The sequence below is a fragment of the Psammomys obesus genome, unplaced genomic scaffold, assembly GCF_907164565.1.
Source record: "Psammomys obesus unplaced genomic scaffold, mPsaObe1.curated_primary_1811, whole genome shotgun sequence".
Taxonomy (NCBI): Eukaryota; Metazoa; Chordata; class Mammalia; order Rodentia; family Muridae; genus Psammomys; species Psammomys obesus.
The window spans coordinates 18,523,078-18,544,600 of NW_026595981.1; the positions used below are offsets into that span (position 1 = coordinate 18,523,078).

General features: G+C 39.8%; 1 protein-coding gene across 8 annotated transcripts in view; it reads left to right on the plus strand.

The window, feature by feature from the left end:
- Spag9 (sperm associated antigen 9) overlaps positions 1–21,523 on the plus strand; it is a 122,403-nt gene that overhangs the window by 96,848 nt on the left and 4,032 nt on the right. For 4 of the 8 annotated variants that reach the window (XM_055619852.1, XM_055619856.1, XM_055619858.1 and 1 more), the window contains 9 exons: positions 511–636; positions 2,295–2,375; positions 3,390–3,457; positions 6,825–6,973; positions 8,753–8,924; positions 11,493–11,606; positions 12,704–12,742; positions 13,624–13,800; positions 16,772–16,921. In XM_055619852.1, the coding sequence (XP_055475827.1) occupies positions 511–636; positions 2,295–2,375; positions 3,390–3,457; positions 6,825–6,973; positions 8,753–8,924; positions 11,493–11,606; positions 12,704–12,742; positions 13,624–13,800; positions 16,772–16,921 (1,076 nt within the window). The remainder of the gene's footprint in view (positions 1–510; positions 637–2,294; positions 2,376–3,389; positions 3,458–6,824; positions 6,974–8,752; positions 8,925–11,492; positions 11,607–12,703; positions 12,743–13,623; positions 13,801–16,771; positions 16,922–21,523) is intronic. The other 4 variants (XM_055619855.1, XM_055619857.1, XM_055619860.1 and 1 more) reach the window with 2 other exon arrangements.

Genomic DNA, 21,523 nt, shown 5'->3' on the forward strand with positions numbered 1-21,523 from the left:
AGAGGTTTGTGATGGAATATAAAAATGATTTGCCATGGTTTATTTTATAAAATTAATTATATATTAAAACTTATACATCAACCTACTCTGGGGGTGAGGTAAGTGATTTTAAAATAAAACTATCTTTTTCTTATCTGTTCCATTCACCCCAGAAAAAAATATTATTGTCAAAATAATTAATAACAAAGCCAAAGATTTTTCTGTCATGTTTTGGTTTGGTTGGTTTGGGGTCTTTATTCTTTTTGAAAGCCATAATTAAAGTATTGGATATTAACTGATTAATTTTATTATTATGTCTTACCTTACTCCCTTTTTTTTTTTTTTTTTTTCATTTTGAGCTTCCTAGTTGTTAGTATTTCTGGTACAGTTGTTGAACTACTTAACGTGTAAGCATTTAACACTGATTTTTCTGGAATCTCCGTTTTATTGTAGTAAACTTAAATGTATTTAGTTCCTGAGAACTAGAGCTGAGTCTACTCAGTGTTTTTTTCCTGTGCCTCATTTTCCCAGCAGTGACTCAGATGTGTACAGAGATCAAGTATCAATGTTGCCAAATGAACAAGACTTGGCTAGAGAAGAAGCTCAGAAAATGAGCAGTCTTTTACCAACCATGTGGCTTGGAGCTCAGAATGGCTGGTAAGTACCAGCATCCTGATATAACAGCGCCCTTAGTCAGGCATGGAGTGCAGGCCTGTAATCTCAGCACTTGGGAGCTGGAAGCAGGAGGATTGCAAGTTGAAGGTCAGCTTGGGCCACAGAACCTTCTGTGTTAGCCTGGGCTAGGTAGTGAAGTGAGACCCCTTCACAAAAGACAAAAGCCTAGGTAAAAGAGAAATGAAATGTAGTAAAAGTATATAAACAAAGAGTGTAGATTAATGCAAAACCTTTTATACACACAAAATTTGTTGCAACTTTTATAAACTAGACTTCCATTAGTTTTAAATGGTAAGCTTTTTTTATCTTTGTCACAGCATGTTCTCTTTATGTACTATTCTTAGGAGGAAAGGTAAACAGGATTTTTACATCTGAATCAGACCTGGTAGTATATGGGTATGATTTCAGCGCTCAGAATGCTGAGACAGAAGGATTATAAATTTTAAGTTAGCCTGGCCTAAAATAAGATCCTCTCTCAAAGAAAAAATTTAGATCTAGTATTGAATTAAGAATAAACCAGACCAGATAGTGGCAGTGTATACCTTTAGCCAATTTCTGATTTTAAGGCCAGCCTGGTCTAGCAAGCAAGTGACAGAAGAGCCAGGGCTACACAAAGAAACCTTGTCTCAAATTCCTCCTCCTCCTCCCCTCCCCTGAAAAAGAATAGACATGGAGCTGCAGTGGTGGTTCTTTTGTGAAGGGTGCTTGCCTCTCTTGTAGAGGATCCCGTCAGTTCCCAGCACTCACGTGACTACTCACAACTGTTTGTAACTCTGGTTCTAGGCCTCCACAGTTATCAGGTACACACATGGTGCACAGACATGGTGTACATGCTTGCCTAAGTACACATACAAAATTTTAAAATCTTAAAAATAAAAGGTAATAAATTACAGTTTGAAAGTTCAGAGGATGATAATTTCTATTACATGGGTTTATTCACTTTTGTTTTATTCTTCAACACAGGGTATCTCTGTGTAGCCTTAGCTGTACTGGAAGTTACTCCGTAGACCAGGCTGGCCTCAAAATCAGAGATCCACCTGCTTCTGCCTCCCTAGTTCAGGGATTAAAGGGGTGTGCCACCGCAGCCAGCCCAGTTCATTCATGTGTTAATATTGTGGGACCTCTTACAGAACAGTGTACTTCCAAGGATTAAACAGGGTTGGGAATTCTGTATCTTTTCCATAAGAATCTGAGTTAGTCTGTAGGCCACTGTCAGCCAGTGTCTGATGTGAATCACTCTGTCATTCAAAAGTTGTATGTAATAGAGATGTTAGCTTATTCATGAAATGCACTTTATGCAAATAAGGCATGGGGCAGCCCAGAGTTAGCTGGTGTCATTGGTAATGCTCTAGTGTCAATACTAGTTCTAACTTTGTGGTTTTCATGTTTCTGTTTGTGTAAGTAGCCTGTTTCTCTGTCTTAGGGACTTGTTCTCTCTCCCTTTTCCCCCTCCTCTCTACCTTCCTTTCTCCTTCCATCTTCCTACCCCTTGCTCTTCCTTTTTTTCATATAACAGCATCAAGCCCTTTTCCTAAAAATTGCATGTTACTCTCCTTTCCTCTTGGTGGTGCTTGTAGTCATTCTTAGATAGAAGCATTGATAGAGACCGTGCCTTAACAGTCTTGACTTTCTTCCTGCAGTTTGTATGTCCATTCATCTGTAGCCCAATGGAAGAAATGTCTCCATTCCATTAAGCTCAAAGACTCAATTCTCAGTATTGTGTAAGTTTTATTTTTAAAATTACTCCTTTTAAAAGTTTTGATTTTGCTGTAAAGTAGATTTTAAGACTATTAAAGCTAGTATGTATCTCATGATAAATCAATTTACAAGCTTGATTTGTTTGATTGTTTATTTTAACCATTATCTTAGTTACTTTCCTATTTCTGTGATAAAACAACAGGACCTAGGAAACTTATGTAAAGAAGGGTTTGTTTGGGCTTTTGGATCCAGAGGGATAAGAGTCCCGTCACTACAGGGAAACATGGTAGCAAGGAGACTGGAGCAGGATGCTGTGGGCTCACATCTTGGACTGCAAGTAGGAAGCAGAGAGAGGAAACTAGCAATTATGCAAATCTTTTAAACTCTGAAAGCTGTCCTCCAGTAAGGCCATAGTTCCTCCAAACAGCACCACCAAATGGGGACCAAGAATTCAGATACCCATGGCTATAAGGAGACAGTTCATTCTAACCACCACCATTTTAATGGAACTAGAGAAATTGAATGAGAATGAAATTCTAAAGTGAAAAGTATAGTAGAAAACATTTAAGTAGAAGAGAAAACTTTCTAGATTGAATCTTTACTATAATAGTTCTGTATTTGTTTTAGATTATAGCCTATAGCTTGGCAATGTGTTGATTCAGTTGTTGATTTGCTATTTCCTTTTTCATATTTTTACTAGCAAATTTCCAACAGTCTGTTTCTAAATCTACAGGACTCATTCTGTTAGATCCTGTCAAGATGTGTTCTGGTCTGAAAAGTTATGTTGGGGTATTATGAGAGGAGGAGCCTTGAGCCAGAAAGCAAAGCTCCCTGAGATCACCACATATGCTGCGCATTAGTTTCCGTGATATGTTTCCATAACAAGATGCTCACAGTGAAGACAGCAGCACATTCAAGTGTTATGTCAGGCCCTCATCACAAAGTAGCCCTTTGGGAGGCTCTGCACCAGATCAATAACATGTGGTCCATTCTGGGCTCCTGAGTGAAGGTTCTGAAATCCTTTTTCCTATTTTCAGGCACGTTAAAGGAATTGTGCTAGTGGCCTTGGCTGATGGCACCCTTGCCATCTTCCATAGAGGAGTTGGTGAGTTTTAATAATGTTGTACACTGACATGTAGCTTTGCAGAGCATTATCAAGTTGATTCACTTACTATATTTGAAAGAAATGTTATCTAAAAAGAGAATAAGATTTTAAGGAATATATTGGTGATATATGGCAATAAATATATGGATGGCTTTGTGGAGGTATGCACTAAGTATTTCTGATAGTCAAGTGTTTATCACAATGAACATTTTAGCATTTTCTGTGCCTGTGTATTATATATACATTATCTTAGTATGTATGCTTATGATGTGTGTGCATAGGTGTTCCTGTATGTGAATATGGGCATGTGTGTGCCTGTGTGTGTGTGTGTGTGTGTGTGTGTGTGTTTAGGTCACAGAACAACTTTGTGTTAGTTGTTATTACCTCCTTACCTTGCTCTAGTTACGGTCTTTTGCTATTTACCCATGTGTATGCCAACCTAGCTGGCTTCCAAATTTCCAAAAATTCTCCTATTTCCACCTCCTAAGAGAGCTGGGGTAACAGAGGCCTGCTCCTGTTTTACATAGATTCTGGGGGTCTCCGCTCAGTTCCTCACATCTGCCCAACAAGCGCTTTATCTACTGAGCCATCCCCAACTCTCTGATGCCATTTTGTAGTATAAAACAACAAAATTTTTTCATATACTTAATTAGAAAATATTTGGCAAGGATAATTCTTCTATTCTGTATATGTGTGTATTCGAGTGTTTTGTTTGTTTTTGTTTTGCTTTGGTTTGGTTTGGTTTGGTTTGGTTTTTCAAGACAGGGTTTTTCTGTGTAGGCCTGCCTCTGCCTCCTGAGTGCTGGGATTAAAGGTGTGCACCACCACATCTGGACCTTTTTTTTTTTTGAGATTGGGTTTCTCTGTATAACCCTGACTGTCCTGGAACTTACTTTGTAGACCAGGCTAGCCTTGAATTCACAGAGATCTGCCTGCCTTTGGCTCTCAAGTGCTAGGATTAAAAGTATATGCTATCACACATAGCCTTTATTTTATTTTTAAATAATAATTTCTTAAATAAGTAATTTATTTAAGAAAAAAATTATTTTGTTTGAGAAAGGGCCTCACTCTGTAGTCAAGATTGACCTAGAGTTAATAGTCTTCTTGTCTTAGCCTCCCAAGTACTGGAATTATAAATATGTGCCATCCAAGTCTGGCTTATTTACTTATTTTTTAACCTATGTGTATGTGTCTGGATGTGTTTATGTGCACTACAAGTATGCCTGTGCCCACAGATGCCAGAGGATATCAGATCCATTGGAACTGTAGTTACAGGCGATTATGAGTCACCAGTTGTTGGTGCTAGAAACCAAACATGGGTCCTTTGCAAGAGTAGTAAGTTCTCCTAACTGCTTCCAGCCCATAAGCCCCCCAGTCATCTTTCAGTTGAGTAAAGTTTAATCATTTGTCATGTCACATTATTTCTACAACCACAGGCAAAGATGTGGCAACTTGAGAAAGTCTGCCTCAAATGGGCTGAATTAAGAAGAATATGTATCATTATAACTAACCTTGCTGTGTGTGCCATCCAAAAATGATACAGTAGGTTGACAGATCAAGGAAATATGAAAACGATAGACTAAATTGGGTGTTAATGAAATCTCCTAACCGTGTGGCATACAGATGTGTAGGTAGATGATGCTTGAGCACCTTGCACTGCTGTAGAGGTTGCTCGTTAATTTTCTTTGTCATCACAGAGAAATGGCTGTTTTGCTGTTTTCTGGTCTTCTATAGAATTTTCTGTAGTTAAACTTAATTAGCTCTTACGAAGAAGGCTCTGTTGTCATCTTTATTACTTAGCTGAGCAAACTGAGGCCAGCATTTTAATCACTTATTCATAGATCCTCAGTCAGTGAAAGAGACTAGAGAAAGTGGAATGATTGAAGTTTTGATAAACAGAATAAAATTATATTTGCAGAATAAAACAAATTACATCTATTAAGAATCAGTATAAAGTCCTACTTTTGAGTTCAAAAGAGCAAGTGATTTCTAAGGAGTTAGAATTACCGAAAGGCCAACTATCAGCTCAGTAAGAGGTAATCAATGTTTTAAGCCTCCAAAAATACAGTGTCTGTCACAGGGATGGTGATGATCCTTTCTACTGAAGCATATGCAGTGGGAGTCAGCAAAGTGGAATTAGCATGGCGGGTTTGTGGAGGATGATAGGAATAATACACACAAAAATACTTGGTTTGAAAAGGCACAGAAAATCGGTGATGGTGGTGTACACCTTTAACTCCAGCACTCAGGAGGCGAGACAGAGGGATCTCTGAATTTGGGACGAGTCTGTGTCTACACAGCAGGTTCTAGGACAACCGGGTCTAAAGAAACCTTGTCTTGAAAAACCAAATCACCCTTCCCCCCAAAAAAAGACATAGAGGTATAATAAAGTCAAGGTTGTACTTACTCATTCTCTTTCAATAGGCAAAACTATATAGACTATTGGGTGATTACATGCACATGCTTTCTCAGCCCTCAGTGTTTGTAATTGCTCAGCATGTGGGACATCAGATTTATAAATTAGAGATGTTCAGCTCATATGTACAGCTCCTGAAATGTTACCATGAGTTGCCTTCAGTTTCTACTAAGAGAATCTATCAACATGCAATTAAGAGATATAATCCTCCAGACAACTATCTGTTCTCAAGTGTATGTTATATTTGTGTACATGCTACTGGAGACTTGGTCTAGAGTCTTGCATGTATGACACAAGTACTCTGCTTCTAATGTATGTCCCAAGCCCTAAGTCCATTCTAATTTTAAAAAGACTGTCATATTCAGATAACCTACAACTAATTTGTTACATTACTGGGCTGTTTGTTTGTTTCTGTTTTTCCTTTTTTGAGACAGGGTTTCTCTGTGTAACCCTGGCTGCCCTGGATTCACTGTGTAGACCAGGCTGGCCTCGAACTCGCAGAGATCCACCCACCTCTGCCTCTCCAAGTGCTGGGATTACAGGTGTGCCACCGTGCCCAGCTCTTTTTTTTTTTTTTTTTTTTTTTTGTAAAGCTAGGTCTCACTAAGTACCCTTAGTTGGTTTGGAACTCACTGTATAAGCCAGACTGACCTGGAGCTCAAAGAGAACTGCTTGCCTATGACTACCCAGTGCTGGGATTAAAGTTGTGCACCACTACACCAAACTATATTACCACTTTTGAAAACATGCTTTAAACGGATTCTAGTTAATGGGTGGTGGGTTGCAGCAGATGTTTTCCGATCTCTTCCAGCTATATAGCTAATAAAGCTATACTTAATATATGGTGCTTTAATTGCCAAGAATACACAGAGAAACCCTGTCTTAGAAAAAAAAAGTACCTCATCAATAAAAAGTGGTATGATTAACTATAATCTACTTCTTGTTTTAAAGATGGACAGTGGGACTTGTCAAACTATCACCTTTTAGACCTTGGACGTCCTCATCATTCCATACGATGTATGACTGTAGTACATGACAAAGTCTGGTGTGGCTATAGGAACAAGATCTATGTGGTTCAACCAAAGGCTATGAAGATAGAGGCAAGTTAACCTTTATTTTTTGTGTACATACTGATTTGGTATTCCTACAATACTAAATTATTTTCAGCTTCTTTAAAAACCGTTTAAAGGCACTGCAGGTAGAGTTTTGAGTATCTTAGCTTTCTCTGTTACTTTACCTTCCTGGTTCTTTTGACTGTGAGGGAAGGAAATGATGGTATGTGTTTGATTCGTTGGTTTTTGGTTGTTGCTTTTATTTTGTTTTGTTTCAAGGACAGAAGAGTCACACATAAAGGGTGTGTGTCTGTGTAAGTCTCTTCATATGTATCTATTTGAATGTGTTTGTTGTTGTTTGAGGTTTCGTTTTTGTTTGTTTGTTTGTTTGTTTGTTTGTTTTGAGACAGGGTCTCTCTACATAGCTCTGTATATCCTGGAACTCACTATATAGACCAGGCTGGCCTCTGAGATCTACTTGCCTCTGCCTTCCAACTGCTAGAATTAAAAGTGTGAAATACCCATTCAGGCTGAATATGTGATTCTTGATATATCTAGTCATATAAGGATTGGTTGAGAGTATTCCCAAGTTTCCTTTGCCTCTACCCTATATACATTCAGACTCATCTGCATCTGAGAAATAACACTGCACTGAAATTTTTTTAAAAACAAGATCGTAAATTTTTGCTCACAATGTATCCATTCTTACTGTTTAAAAAAAATCACAATAAGAAAATTTTAGGTGAAATTTCTATTTCTTTCTGCCAAGCATGTCTCATTTTCTTCTCAGGAATCTCACAGTTAAAGCTAAACATGATAGCACACCCTGTAACCCTCACACTGGGGAGGCTAAGGTAGGAGAATCGCCACAGACCTGAGACTAGCATAGGCTGCATAGCAAGACCTTGTCACAGTGGCCACGGCCTCTGCCAGATACTTCCCACAGGTGACCATTTTTCATGGCTGCTCCTTATAAAACAACCTGGATCCTTTTAGTTCAGTTACCAATAGGATCTAGCTTCTCGTTTCTCTGTCTCAACACCAAATCCTGATGTCACGGGTCTGAGCCCCTTACATAGTCTGGATGTGCCAACACTGTTTGTTTAGGTAATGTCCCGTAAAGGGCTGAAACCCAACACCACTTGGTTTTGTTCTTCTCTCACCAGTGAGGTAATCTCACTGTGACACTGAACTCACAGTGACTCCCCTGTCTCAGACTTCCAAGTACTAGGATTACAGGTATCAGCCACCATGCCCAAATACTCTTTGGTCCTTATTGTTCTTATTTACACATGCGCCTGTGTGTGCATTTGCGTGTGTTGCATTCTGTGGTAGGAGAACAGTCATACAAGATAAGCAAATTTAGCCCCTTTAATACACAGTCTTCAGATTGTTGTGCAGATTAGCAGAGGTTTTTTTATATGTACCTTTGTGTTTTGCCTGCATATCCATATGTCTGTGTGAGAGTGTTGGATCGCCTGGAACTGGAGTCACAGACAGTTGTGAGCTGCTGTGTAGGTGCTGGGAATTAAACCTGGGTCCTCTGGAAGAGCAGCCAGTGCTCTTGGCCACTGAGCCATTTCTCCAGCCCAAAATTCACAGGTTTTAAATGATTTCCTATGAGACAAAAGTAATTTCATCAGCCAGGTGGGGAGGGGCATGCCTTTATAATCCCAGTCCTCCCCGGGCAGAGGCAAGTGAATCTCTGAGTTTGAGGCCAGCCTGGTCTAAAGAGTGAGTTCGGGACAGCCAGGAATACACAGAAAAACCCTGTCTCAAAAAAACAAAACAAAAAAAAATAATTTTATTATTAAACATCTCTTCTAGAAATCATTTGATGCACACCCCAGGAAGGAGAGCCAAGTACGGCAGCTTGCATGGGTGGGTGATGGCGTGTGGGTCTCCATTCGTTTGGATTCCACACTCCGCCTCTATCATGCACACACATACCAACATCTCCAGGATGTGGACATTGAACCTTATGTAAGCAAAATGTTAGGTAAGCTTCCAAAGTGTTTTCTTTTTAAAAATCAGTGAGAATGCTTTATTTTTATTTGTTTTATGCAGTGTTGTGGCACTAGCTCAGGTCCTTGTGTAGACTGAGCTGATGGGCTACTGATAAACTACACCTCCATCTTCCTCTAATTCTCTGAGAAAATCAATCAGTTACCACATGAAGAGTGAGCTTTCATCCATGTATAGCATGGTCATTAACTAAAATTTGGGTTTGTTTGTTTTTTCTCTCTTTATACTTTCTATCTTTTGATGACCTGGAACTCTGTCCAGTTTGAAACTACCTTAAGTCAATTACTTTATCTTGATCACTGTCACCTTAGGCCAGATCCCCTTTGGTAACCTTGTTTCCTAACTGGCCTTCTTGTTTCTACACTGCTCTACATGGTAATGTGCAAAAACGGCTTGATGCGCTGACTCTAGTGATGCTGGGATCATCACCAGGGCACTTTACATGGTGTAGACTAGCTTCCCTGCGCAGTATAACCATGTCAAGAAGCTCCTTCCCGTTTCAGGGCTTTCACATGTGCTGTGTACCCTCTGCCTAGCAGGTTCTTCTTGGTCTATGTTTACTTGCTCTCAGGTTCTCATGTCATATTGAAGAGCGACCTTTATTTAAGCCCTGTATTTAAAAGTAAAAAGGAGCTGGGCAGCAGTGGCGCAGGCCTATAATCCCAGCACTCGGGGAGGCAGAGGCAGGCGGATCTCTGTGAGCTTGAGGCCAGCCTGATCTACAAAGTGAGCCCAGGACAGCCAAGGGTAAACAGAGAAACTCTGTCCTAAAAAAAAAAAAAAAAAAAAAAAGGAGAAACAGGATCAACCTGGACCTCACAAAAATCTTCCTGCCTCTGCCTCTTGAGAGCTGGGGGTGAAAGGTATGTGTCACCACAGCCAGCTGTCATTTTCATAGGTTTAGCATTAGTGGGATTGTACCCATATGCCATATGTTTCTACCCCATAGATGAAGCCTAGGAAAGGCAGGGACAGTCTCTGGGCTTGTTCTTTACTATGCTTTTAATATCTAATGCCGTACTGTATGGCTACTGGGGCTATCCTATAGGACTCCCTTCCTGAGGAAAGGTTGATTTCTCTCAATAGTTTTTAACCTTTTATGGTCATTGAACACAGAGAAGCTGACTAGCTGTGAACTTACTCCATAGAATCAAGAGTTGTGCTTTTACCTGAGTGGAAGATTCATAGCTTAGGGCTGGAGAGATGGCTCAGTGGTTAAGAGCGCTTGCTGTTCTAGCAGAGGACCCAGGTTTGGTTCCCAGTAACACCCACATGGCAGTTCAGCAAATATGTGTAACTCCAGCTCTAAAAGATCTGACACCCCTTTCTAGCTTCATCAGGTACCAGGCATGTGAGTGCTGCATATACATACGTGCAGGCAAAACACTCACACATAAAATAAATCAATCTTTAAAAAGACTGTTGTTTTGTTTTGTTTTTTTAAGATTCCTAGCTTAATCTGAACAGGAGTTAAAATTGTTTCTTACATTGCTTATATGATCAAGACCTCAGTTTTTTGAGCCACTGATGTTTGTCTCAGATGTTTTATTTATTTAATCATTACATTTTTCAAATCTCTAAAAATGAGATCAATTATAAAAATTCTCTTAAAATATAAAAACTTCATTATTCTTCCTAAGTTTTATATGATATCCCAATACTTCTAACCTGATTTAAAGCCTGAGTATATAAACAAGAAAAAAAGGTATGTTTTGTTAGCAAAGATTGTTTTTTTATACATGTAAAGAAATTTAAAGCAAATTAGGAACATTTTCAGTTTATAAAATCAAATAACATTTGATTTCCCAATCTAGCAAACCCCAACTTTTGGTTTGTTTTTACTTACCTTTATTTAATGTTTGGTTTTTTTGGGGGCGGGGGGCTTGAAGCTCCCTTAATTGAATTTTGAGCTGTATTTTTTATATACCCTTATTTTCTTTGTACTTTCCTTCTAGTTGACAAAGTAAAGCCAGCCATATATAGAATTTTCTTTTTCCATTAGCCTTGACTTGTCAGATAATAAAACCAATAAAAATTTGCTTTGAGTTGAACAGGTGGTGTCTACCCACAACCCTAACACCCACCTATAATCACACCACTGGTGAGGAAGAGGCAGAAGAATCACAAATTCAGGGATAGCCTTGGCTACTTAGTTAGTTCAGAGCCATCCTATGCATGAGACTTGTCACACACACACACACACACACACACACACACACACACACACACACTTGCTTTGCTTTGATGTACACCTTTCCAGCACACTTTGTTCTTTGTTGTTTTTTGCTTGTTTATTTTTTTGAGACAGGGTTTCTCTGTGTAGTCTTGGCTGCTCTGGATTCGCTTTGTAGACCAGGCTGGCCTTGAACAAATAGAGATCCACCTTCCTTGGCCTTGGCCTTCCTGAGTACTGGGATCATAGGCATGCGCCACTGTTGCTGGCTACTTCTTTGTTGGTTTTAAACCAGAGACTCCTGGAGATTTGGAATCTCATTTTTTCTAGTTTCTCAATAAAAGGTTTTTTCGTCTCCCTTCCCTACAGGTACTGGAAAACTGGGCTTCTCTTTTGTAAGAATAACAGCCCTTATGGTGTCTTGCAATCGTTTGTGGGTGGGGACAGGAAACGGTGTCATTATCTCCATCCCATTGACAGAAAGTAAGTATATTTTAAAGTAACTGTCACAAGTCAAAGAATTGCAGGAAATAGTGGTGCCTAGAATTTAGACCGAAGGAACTGTTTAGATTTTGGCACATCTGTGACAATGCAGAAATGAGTTTACACACTCTACAGAGTCAGCTTGTAAGTATCCAGACCGTTGTCTATATTTCAGTGTTCTTATTTTGTAGGAAGCTCTTTTTCTCAATTCAAGAGTCACAGCCCTATTTTCATCTTTGAAATAAAAGGTCCATTTCTCTTCAGCTTTATTACACCAGTATTCAGAAATGCTACATTTCATTCATCATAGTTATCATTCACTCTGGCTAATGGTTATGGCTATCCCATTTGTTGTTTTTTTTTTTTTTTTTTTTTTAAACTTGTGGGAGAGATCTCAGTTCACTGAGTCTTTTCTTGTACTGAAGATAGACTGTCTGTTTAAAAGGAATGTGCTTTAGTATTTTGGAGAACAAAGTGTATCTTGTATGTTCCTCGTGATACTCCATTACACTGATCATCCATTGGGTGTTTTGTGTTGCAAAATATACAGGTGAGAAATAGTTTTGGGGGAAAAATACCTTAAATCCATCAAATAAGTTGATAAATTACCTTGTTCAGTGGAAGGGAGGAGAGAACACCAAAAGGTAGATTTGGGGCCCTTAAAGAATCTGTGTTCTCAAACCCTCCTTGTTTTTCATGCAGTTACTCACAAGTCTTCATGTCCAAAGCACTTCTTAAACCTAACACACTCCAAGATGTCTAGGTTACCTTTTCTCTTTAAAAGAGGGTTGCATTTAGCACAATTATTTAAAGGTGGCTTCTTCAGGGTAAACTGAGAAAGGGAGAATTTTAGTATGCACTCCATATCAGTTCTTAGGGTTTTGATCTCATTTCACTGAAATGGTTTCGTAAAATCATAACAAATCAAATCATTGTTTTTGAGTAAAGGTATTTGCCTTGGTTACGTTATTTGGTGTTCTGCCAGGTTGGCATGACTCAGTAGGGCCACGTGGAAGAGGCTGAGTGGTGGCTCACAGTAATGCTTCTCCTTCTGTCGTGCACTTCCCCATGTCCCCTTTCCTCCTCTCTCACTTTAGCGGTAATCCTCCACCAGGGACGTTTACTGGGGCTGAGGGGTAAGTGCAGATCCAGAACCAAACTTCTTCCTGGCTTCTCAGAGCCACTGTGAGGCTGTCTTCTTTTCTCTAGAACACCCTTTTGAATGTCGTTCAGTGTCACCCACTCGCAATCACTGCATTGCAGCAGATTTTGTGTTTTTTGTTTTTGTTTTTACTTTAAACATTTGTTACATAGCCACCAACTGCTCAGCAGCTTAGTCTATTGATCATCTTTTGTTGCAGCTAAACTTTCTTTCAGACTTGGTTTTCCTTCCAATAAAAACATGAAACATCTCTTAAAACTGTCATTAATCTACATTATTTACTCTTGTTACCAATCATGTTTCTTTCATTCACTTACCCATGGAATCAGGGGTATTTTGTAAGTCTGGCCATTCTATAGGAATTCAGCAAACTGTCAGCCTGGCACAAATGCACGCTTCTTCATGGTGGAGCCTGGGTGCTTTTAAGCAAAGCTTTCCCAGTCCTTACCATGGGAGAAAAAAAAAATCAGGAGATGAACTATAAGATCTTATCTAAGAATATGCCTTTGTCTATAGTTTATATGATGCTTATTTTCCTTTAATAAAGACTAAAAAACAAAATTATATAGATTTAACTATGATTCAATTCTGTTTTGTTTACTACAATGGTTTCCCTCAACTTAGAAACTTAGTCATTGTTAGACTGGCAAAATCCCCTACTCCATTACTGAGGTACTTAAAAATAACTAGCATGCTGTATCTCTTTCCAGCTTTGCCTTGAGCTGGCGTTGCTGCACTTATGTTATCTCTACTGGCTGTAGCTCTTAGATAATATCATAAGGATTAACCAGTAACCTCTCGCATCAGTACTATTTTCTAGAGGAAAATACTTGGTATTTGGTTTTTCTTTTGCAGCAAATAAAACCTCAGGGACTCCAGGTAATCGCCCTGGAAGTGTAATCCGTGTATATGGTGATGAAAACAGTGATAAAGTAACCCCAGGGACATTCATACCCTACTGTTCAATGGCACATGCACAGCTTTGTTTCCATGGGCACCGGGATGCTGTGAAATTCTTTGTGGCAGTTCCAGGTGAGTTAGACTATTCTACTGAGATATGCATGTTGTTGTGTCTATCTTCCTTGTGTTTTACCATCCCTCCAAACACTGAATTACTAGGATTGCCCACAATTTCAATATAGTACCTAACGAAATTCTATAATGGAGATGTGATTGGAGTAAAATAGATTACTTGGATGAAGTTATTTTGCAATCTCTACTCCCTAGAACAGATATTTGGGGCATTGCTTACTTTTGGAAATCAATGGTAATATTTTGTCACAGTATATTATTAAAAATCATCTGTAGCTACACAGTGAGTTTAAGACCATCCCGAAACACCACAGTCTACCTACAGAGTAGAGACTAGCTTGGAACTCACTGTATAGCCCCTGTTGCCTGTGAACTCTCAAACTCCTAATGCAGCCTCCTGGGTGCTAAAATTACAGATGTGCTTCACTATACCGAGAGTGTGTGTGTGTGTGTGTGTGTGTGTGTGTGTGTGTGTCTGTGTGTCTGTGTGTGTCTGTGTGTGTCTGTGTGTGTCTGTGTCTGTGTCTGTTGTGGTGGCAGTGGTGGTATATGTATATGTATGGGTGTATGCATGCATGTGTCTGAAGGTGGAGGTTGATGTCAGGTCCTTCCTCAATTGCTCGCCACCATACTTTTTGAGAGTCCTTCACTGAATCCAGGACTGACTGATTAGCTAGAGTGGCTGGCCAGTGAGTTCCAGGGATATCTGCCTACATACCTACACATCTGCGCCTGTACCTCAGCACCGGTATTATACATGCTCACCTTGCCCAAGCTTTGTTTGTTTTTGTTTTTTGAGACAGGGTTTCTCTGTGTAGCCTTGGCTGTCCTAGACTGCTTTATAGACCAGGTTGGCCTTGAACTCCCAGAGATCCTGCCTTTGCCTCTAAAGTGCTAGGGTTAAAGGTGTACGCCACCATGCCTGGCTCTTGTACAGCTTTTTATGTATACGCTGAAGATACAAGCTCAAGTCTTCAGCTGTACACCAGGCACTTTATCAGCCGAGCCACCCCATCCCCCAATGTTGAACCTTCTTATTGTGTACGTGGAAGACTTTTCTTTTGGAGTATAAGCCTAAAGGTGGAATTAGTAACATGGTTGTTTGTCACAGGCCAGTTAGCCTTAAGGATGAAGTTGTTATATTAGCATCTTTCAGTAGCTCCATTCATGCTTTGCCTTCTTCTGTAGATGGCTTGATAGCTTCCAGAGTAAACTTGAATAATGCAATAATGAAGCTCTGTGGGAACCCATCACACTACCCCATTCACTTTCAATTAAAAATGTAAATTCATAGTGTATCACATCATAGGACAGCGTCTTGCTAGTGCCAACAGGCATGTGGTTTGTGAGATTTGACTGAAAGACAGCAGATTCTGAAAAGGAAAAAGTATCTCATAGTCAAAGCTTTCTTTATCCGTCCCTCACACACATGTGCACAGCACCACCCCCAGCTTTGGGGACTGGACAGTCATTCTAGGCCAGCACTCTGCTTCTGAGCTACATTCCCCGCCTGTAGCCAAAGCTCTATAAGAGGGATGTCTTGGGAGATTGTTCATTTGTTCATATTGTGAACAATATGTAAAGGTTTCTCTCTTCCATGCCATTTCATACTCAAAGGTTCAATAATCTTAGAATTTGAACTTTAAAACAACTGGCACATTTAGCAGCAATTTTAAATATATGTTCTAAGTTTAAAAATTAGATGTACTTATCTATGAAAGAAATAGGCTTAGATTTAAAATATATTTAAAATGTTATGAATATTATATTGCTTTTTATGCTATAATGAAATACCATGACCAAGGGAGCTTAGAAAAGAAAGAGTTCTAGAGGGTTGGAGTCTGTAACAATAGGGATAGTATAGTGAGACAGCAGAAAGCTAAGAAATCACAACTGTTTTTTTTTTGTTTGTTTGTTTTGTTTTGTTTTGTTTTTTAGATAGGGTCTCTCTGTGTAGCCTTGGCTGTTCAGGAACTCACTCTGTAGACCAGGCTGGCCTCAAACTCAGAGATCCACCTGCCTCCACCTCCTGAGTGCTGGGATTAAAGCTATGTGTTACCACACTGGGCCTGAGGTTACATCTTTAACAGCAGAGACAGCGTACTGAAAGGAGCGGACTATGAGCCCTCTTGCTTCTAGTGATGTTCTTTCTCCAGCAAGCTAAACCACCTTCCTAAGCAGTACCACTAATTAGGAACCGTGTTTTCAAGGACTTGTGCCTATAAAGGACATTTCTCTTTCAAACTAGCACAAATATGCCAACTCCTAGGCTTAGGTGAAGACCTTTCTGTCTTAAACATTAATGTTTACCTTTAAAAGGGAAACTTCTGTTGCCCTCAGATCAAAAGGTAGAACAATAGAGTTGGCAGCAGACAGCTACCATCAACCTTGTCATACATGTGTCTTCACTGAACTGCTGTTTACTTTGAATTGGTTTACTCAGGGGACTGGAGAGATGGCTCAGAGGTTAAGAGAACTGTCTGAAATTGGTTTACTCGAGATTTTCAAATTGGGCTCTTAAAAACTTCATGTAATGGTTTTCTGATAATGTAGAGCCAACCAGTGTTCCTAACGCCTTGATGTTGTGTGCTTGTGTGTTAAATATTTACATTTTCATTTATTTAACTCTTGAGGCAGGACTTTACTATGCATTGTTGGCCAGCCTCAAACTCACTGCCTTGAGCAGGCTAGCCTTCAACTCAGAGATCGTCCTGCCTCCGCCTTATGAGCCCCTAGACTAAAGGCAATCAGGACATTTTCCAGCTTAACTTTATTTTTTGAATCAAGATTTCTGTGGCCTTCACTGGCCTTGAACTCATAGCCATCCTCCTGCCACACCCTTCCTAGTGCTGCAGTTACAGTCATGAGTCAACCATGTGATTTATTTAACTTTGAAAAGGTATTTAAAAATCGTATTCCCTACTACATCTGTGATGAATGATATTCACTGTTCTGTTTCTGTATAAAATAGGTCAAGTCATTAGCCCACAAAGTAGCGGAAGTGGAACAGAACTAACACCTGACAAGCCAGGGTCATCTGCACAGGAGCCCAGTAGCCAGACGCCCTTGAAGTCTATGCTTGTCATCAGTGGAGGAGAAGGCTACATTGACTTCCGGATGGGTAAGTGTTAGGTTCTGGCAGGTCAGTTTCCACTGTGCTCTGTGAGTTGGGTTTTCACTCACAGTGAATAAGAAATCACTCTGTTAATGACTTCTAAGTTCTCTTTGAACTTTTTACTTGGAGAGGGATTTTGCATGTTTTTCTGTTTCTACTTATGTATTATATGTGTGTACATGTTTCTCTCATACCAAAAAAACATTAATTTGAAAGAACATTATAAATTATAAAAGCTCTATGTTTAGGTTCATGTGAAGGGCTGAAGAATTGTAATCATAAGGCCTTGAGTGAACTGTCCACTCTCCCAAAACCTGTTTTTTCACCCACAAAATAAATAAACAAACAAACAAACAAATAAATAAATAAATAAATAAATAAATAAATAATGCTTTATAAAACATTATGTCAAAATTATTTTATCTGTTGACTTTCTCACCTTGAGTTGGCCAGCCTTAAAATTAATTAAGTCACTTGTAGGCTTAGATTTTTCACCAAACGTATTTTATTTAGAGTTTTTAAACACCTTTATCCCTCTTCCACCCCCACCCCCACCCCACCTTAGATAGGAAATTAGAAGAGAAAAGGGCTGTAGACCTCTTTTATGTACTTCCTGCTGATTAGGGTCAATGGATCTTTAGGGGATTACCAAATTCAATCATCAGGACACCAGCAGTCCAGTCCAAAGGCCAACAACAAGCCGCAACACAAATCAGCACAACAAGTCGATGAAAGCCACAAGACTCAGTTGGATTGCCCCAGAAGTTCTGTGGAATGTTTCTCTCTTTGAAGTCAAGTGTCAAAGCACAAAGATCAGTGCAGTGATATCAATCCAAAAAGCAATGTCTTGCTGTCCATGGACTTCTATATGTCTTCCCTTCTCAAAGTCTACCCACAGATGTTCTCAGCTGGCCAAAATCATACCCCTCACATGAAAGAACTCACAGCAAAACATCATGTGCCCTGTCACAAGCCAACCTCCAGCAAAACACATACCCCACTTGCAGCAAAACATCAGATGACAAAACTGGGTCTTCAAGGAAAGCAGAAACTTCCACTTCAGTCACTAGCCCCTTGTAATAGATTTTTTTTTTTTTTTTTTTTTTGTCTTTCTGAGATAAGGTCTCTGTATTACGTTGTGGAGCTGGCTTTGTAGACCAAGCTGGCCTCAAACTCAGAGATCCTCCTGCTTCTGCCTTCCAAGTGCTAGGATTAAAGGAGTACATTGCCACATTTGCTCACTTCCATAGGTTTTATAGAACAATACAGAGCTTAGGCTGTTAACAAGTGAAAATATTGTAAATTCTGGAGAGCTGTTAGTTCTTCCCATGGTGGGAAGATAAGGTAGAGAAGAAATAGTGCTTGAAGTGAGGCAGTATCAAATAGCCATAATCTAAAGGGTTGCATTAGAGAGCAGGGTGGTGAGGGCTGAGGATTAGCAATTCCTGTTTGTTTGTTTGTTTGTTTGTTTGTTTGTTTTAAGCTGGACTGAGGTGATTCTGTTTTATTTGCTTTTTTTGTGGAGTCTGTTTTCCAATGTTGGGTATTAAAACCAGGACTTCATACATGTTAGATAAATGCTTTACCACTGAGCATGTCAAAACCCCAATTTGATTAAAAGGTTAGACAGATGAAACCATCTTAGTTGAAGAAAGTCTTTTAAAAAGGTGAAAGCAGAGAATACAGATTTCTCATCCAGAAGGAAGGTGAGATGAGTTGTGGAAGACCTTTATATACTGTATATAATTGTGTCTGTTTAGACAGAAAGAAGAGAAAAAGAAAGTATTTTCCTAGGGTCTTAGTTAGGGTTTTTGTTGCTGTGAAGAGACACCATGACCACGGCAGCTGTTATAAAGGAAAGTATTTAATTGGGGGTGGTTCACCTTTCAGAGGTCTGTTAACATTGTGGTGGGGAGCTTGGTGGCACACAGGTAGATACTGTGCTGCTGGAGAGGGAGCCAAGAGTTCTGCTCTGTAGGCAGCAGCTGCTGGGGCTGGTTTGAGCATCTAAAATCTCAAAGCCCACCCCCCGTAGCATACCTCCAACAAGGCCACATCTCCAAAATTACTACTCCCAGTGAGTCTGTGAGGGCCATTTTCATTCAAAGCACCACAACAAGTAAAATTTGCACTATCTTTCAAGCAAAGGAGAATTGCAGAACTTGAGATGAAGGAGCAGTGTGGCTAGATTTGGGTAGAAGGTATTTAGGTTTAAGTCAAGAGATTCAAAATGAGTTAGGAAAAGTGGATGTCAGGGCTAGAGAGATGGCTCAATGGCTAAGAGCACTGTCTACTCTTCCAAAGGACCTGGATTCAATTCCTAGCACCCACATGGCAGCTCACAACTGTCTGTAACTCCAGTTCCAGGCCTCATACCAATTCACACAAAATAAGATTAAATAAATTATTTAAAAGGGGGGGGTGGCACATGCCTTTAATCCCAGCACTTAGGCGATAGAGGCTGGCAGATCTCTGGTCTTTGAAGCAAGTCCAGGACAGCCAGGGCTATTTCACAGAGAAACCCTGTCTCAATAAAAACAAAAAAGGAGGAGGAGATGATGGTGATGATATCTGAGTCAGCTGCTTATGGTGGAGACAAAAGTAGTGGAAGCAACACCATGAGGAACCATTAGCTAGTAGGTGTGGAGAGTCATGTTCACTCAGCGCTGTCTAAATGGAAGCAGCCTGAAGATAGGAAAGGGAAAAGGAGCGCTGTACGAATAGATGTTTGCTTGCTACAAAGAAACACAGTAGTCAAAAAAGAGTCTTAGTATTCTGATGACTAAAATTGTCATAAGTTATAAAATGCTTGTAGAGAATACAGTAAGGATGTTTATTAGAGTAGAAAATGCAGGGTCTCATTGGTGGTAGTGTACATGTGTTCAGTATAAACCAGAGCATGTAATGCTAAAGCTCTTGGCATACCTCTGTAGGCCAGAAGCATTAATGTAAAGTTTAGAGATTGATGCCAGCAAGAGCACCAGAGTTTTAAAGCATTTCAAGTGACTGCTGGCACAGGACAGTTTTATGTAAAGGAGCTGTAGGGACTCTCCTTGGGTCGGTGACTGTTACAGCTTTTTCTTGGAGTGAAGTGTGGCAGTTGGAATCATATTAAAGAATATGCTAGTCAGATCTCTGTAGTTCCCACCTCCACCAATGCTTCCCATTGCAGACTCTGAAAACAGCATGAAAATTGCTTTACCAGGTTGGCAGTATCTCTAGTAATCCAGCCTGGAAAATATACTCTTTTTTTTATTTAAGCAAATGCTAATTTTAATAGTGAGTATGATGTTTTTAAAAACAAAACATGGTAGTACACTTTTAATCTCAACACCCATGAAGGCAGGGACAGATGGAGCCTGGTCTGTGCAGTGAGTTCCAGGACACCAGGGGTACAAAGTGAACTGCTATCTCAAAAAAAACAAAACAATAACAACAAAACACCTTGGATTTAAACTTGTTGCTGTTCTTATTTATTTTCTGTAATGTTTTAACAGTAAGGAATTTATGCCAGCATTCCTGTATTTGTAGGGGCTCAGCTTAAATTAGGATATAGAGACCCGGGGAAACAAGATATTAACAGTCTTCAAAACAGCTCAGAAAGCAAGTAACTAGCAACCTTTGTCTCAGCCACCTCATTGTGTGGCCCTGCTGGCTTACAGTTGACTCTTCTAGACCAGGCTGGCCTGAAACTCAATGAAGTTTGCCCACATTTGCCTGGAGTGCCACGATTAAAGGCATGCTCCACAACACCTGGCCCATTATAAATATTTGGGGCTGGAGAGATGGCTCAGTGGTTAAGAGCCCTAGCTGCCCTTCCAGAGGACCCTTGTTCTATCCCCAGCATGCATATGGAGGCTTCCTCCGGTGCTGTGGGATCCAGTACCTTCTTCTGGCCTTCTTGGGCACCGCATGCACATGGTGCTCAGGTGTGCAAGCAGAACATCTATACACATAAGATAAAAGTAAATAAACCTTTAAAAAAAAGAGCAAAACTTATTTTTTCTTACATATTTTATTTTAGTTGGAGAAACTTGACTTTTTGACCTTAGCCATGCTCACTATATTTTGACATTGCTATGAAAAGGCTATTTTTGGGGGAAATGTCGTTCAGAGAAAAATGTGTGTATTCTGTTATTTCTTTTCCTCTATTTTTGGTCAGTGGTGTCATTTTCTTCTGCTAAACTCAAATTGAAACATTACAAAATCCCAGTACTTCGGTGGAATATCTTTATTTCTTAGTGTGCACATTCTCAGGATTCTGCTGAAGAATTCATCCCACTAAACAAGTTGTCAGCTAGATTGTACCAGAATAACCTTTGCTCTGCAAGCAGGCTGGCTGCTGCGAGCTGTGGAGAGGAGCAGCAGAGCCTGTGCGGTGCTCATTGTCTCGGATGGAGAGTTTACCCCAGTCACCGAGAACCAGCAGGGCCTCGTGGGCCTTAGTTAATAGGCTCCTTATTTACGCTTTCCTAATTTGAAATAAACAAGAGTAGAATATCCATTTTGGAAAAGCACAGAACTGGATACATTTGCTTTTCTCATCTCTCAGTTCTGTTATCCGTTAGCAGACATGTTGTGATGTCTGTCTAGCGTAGTATTGTGAAC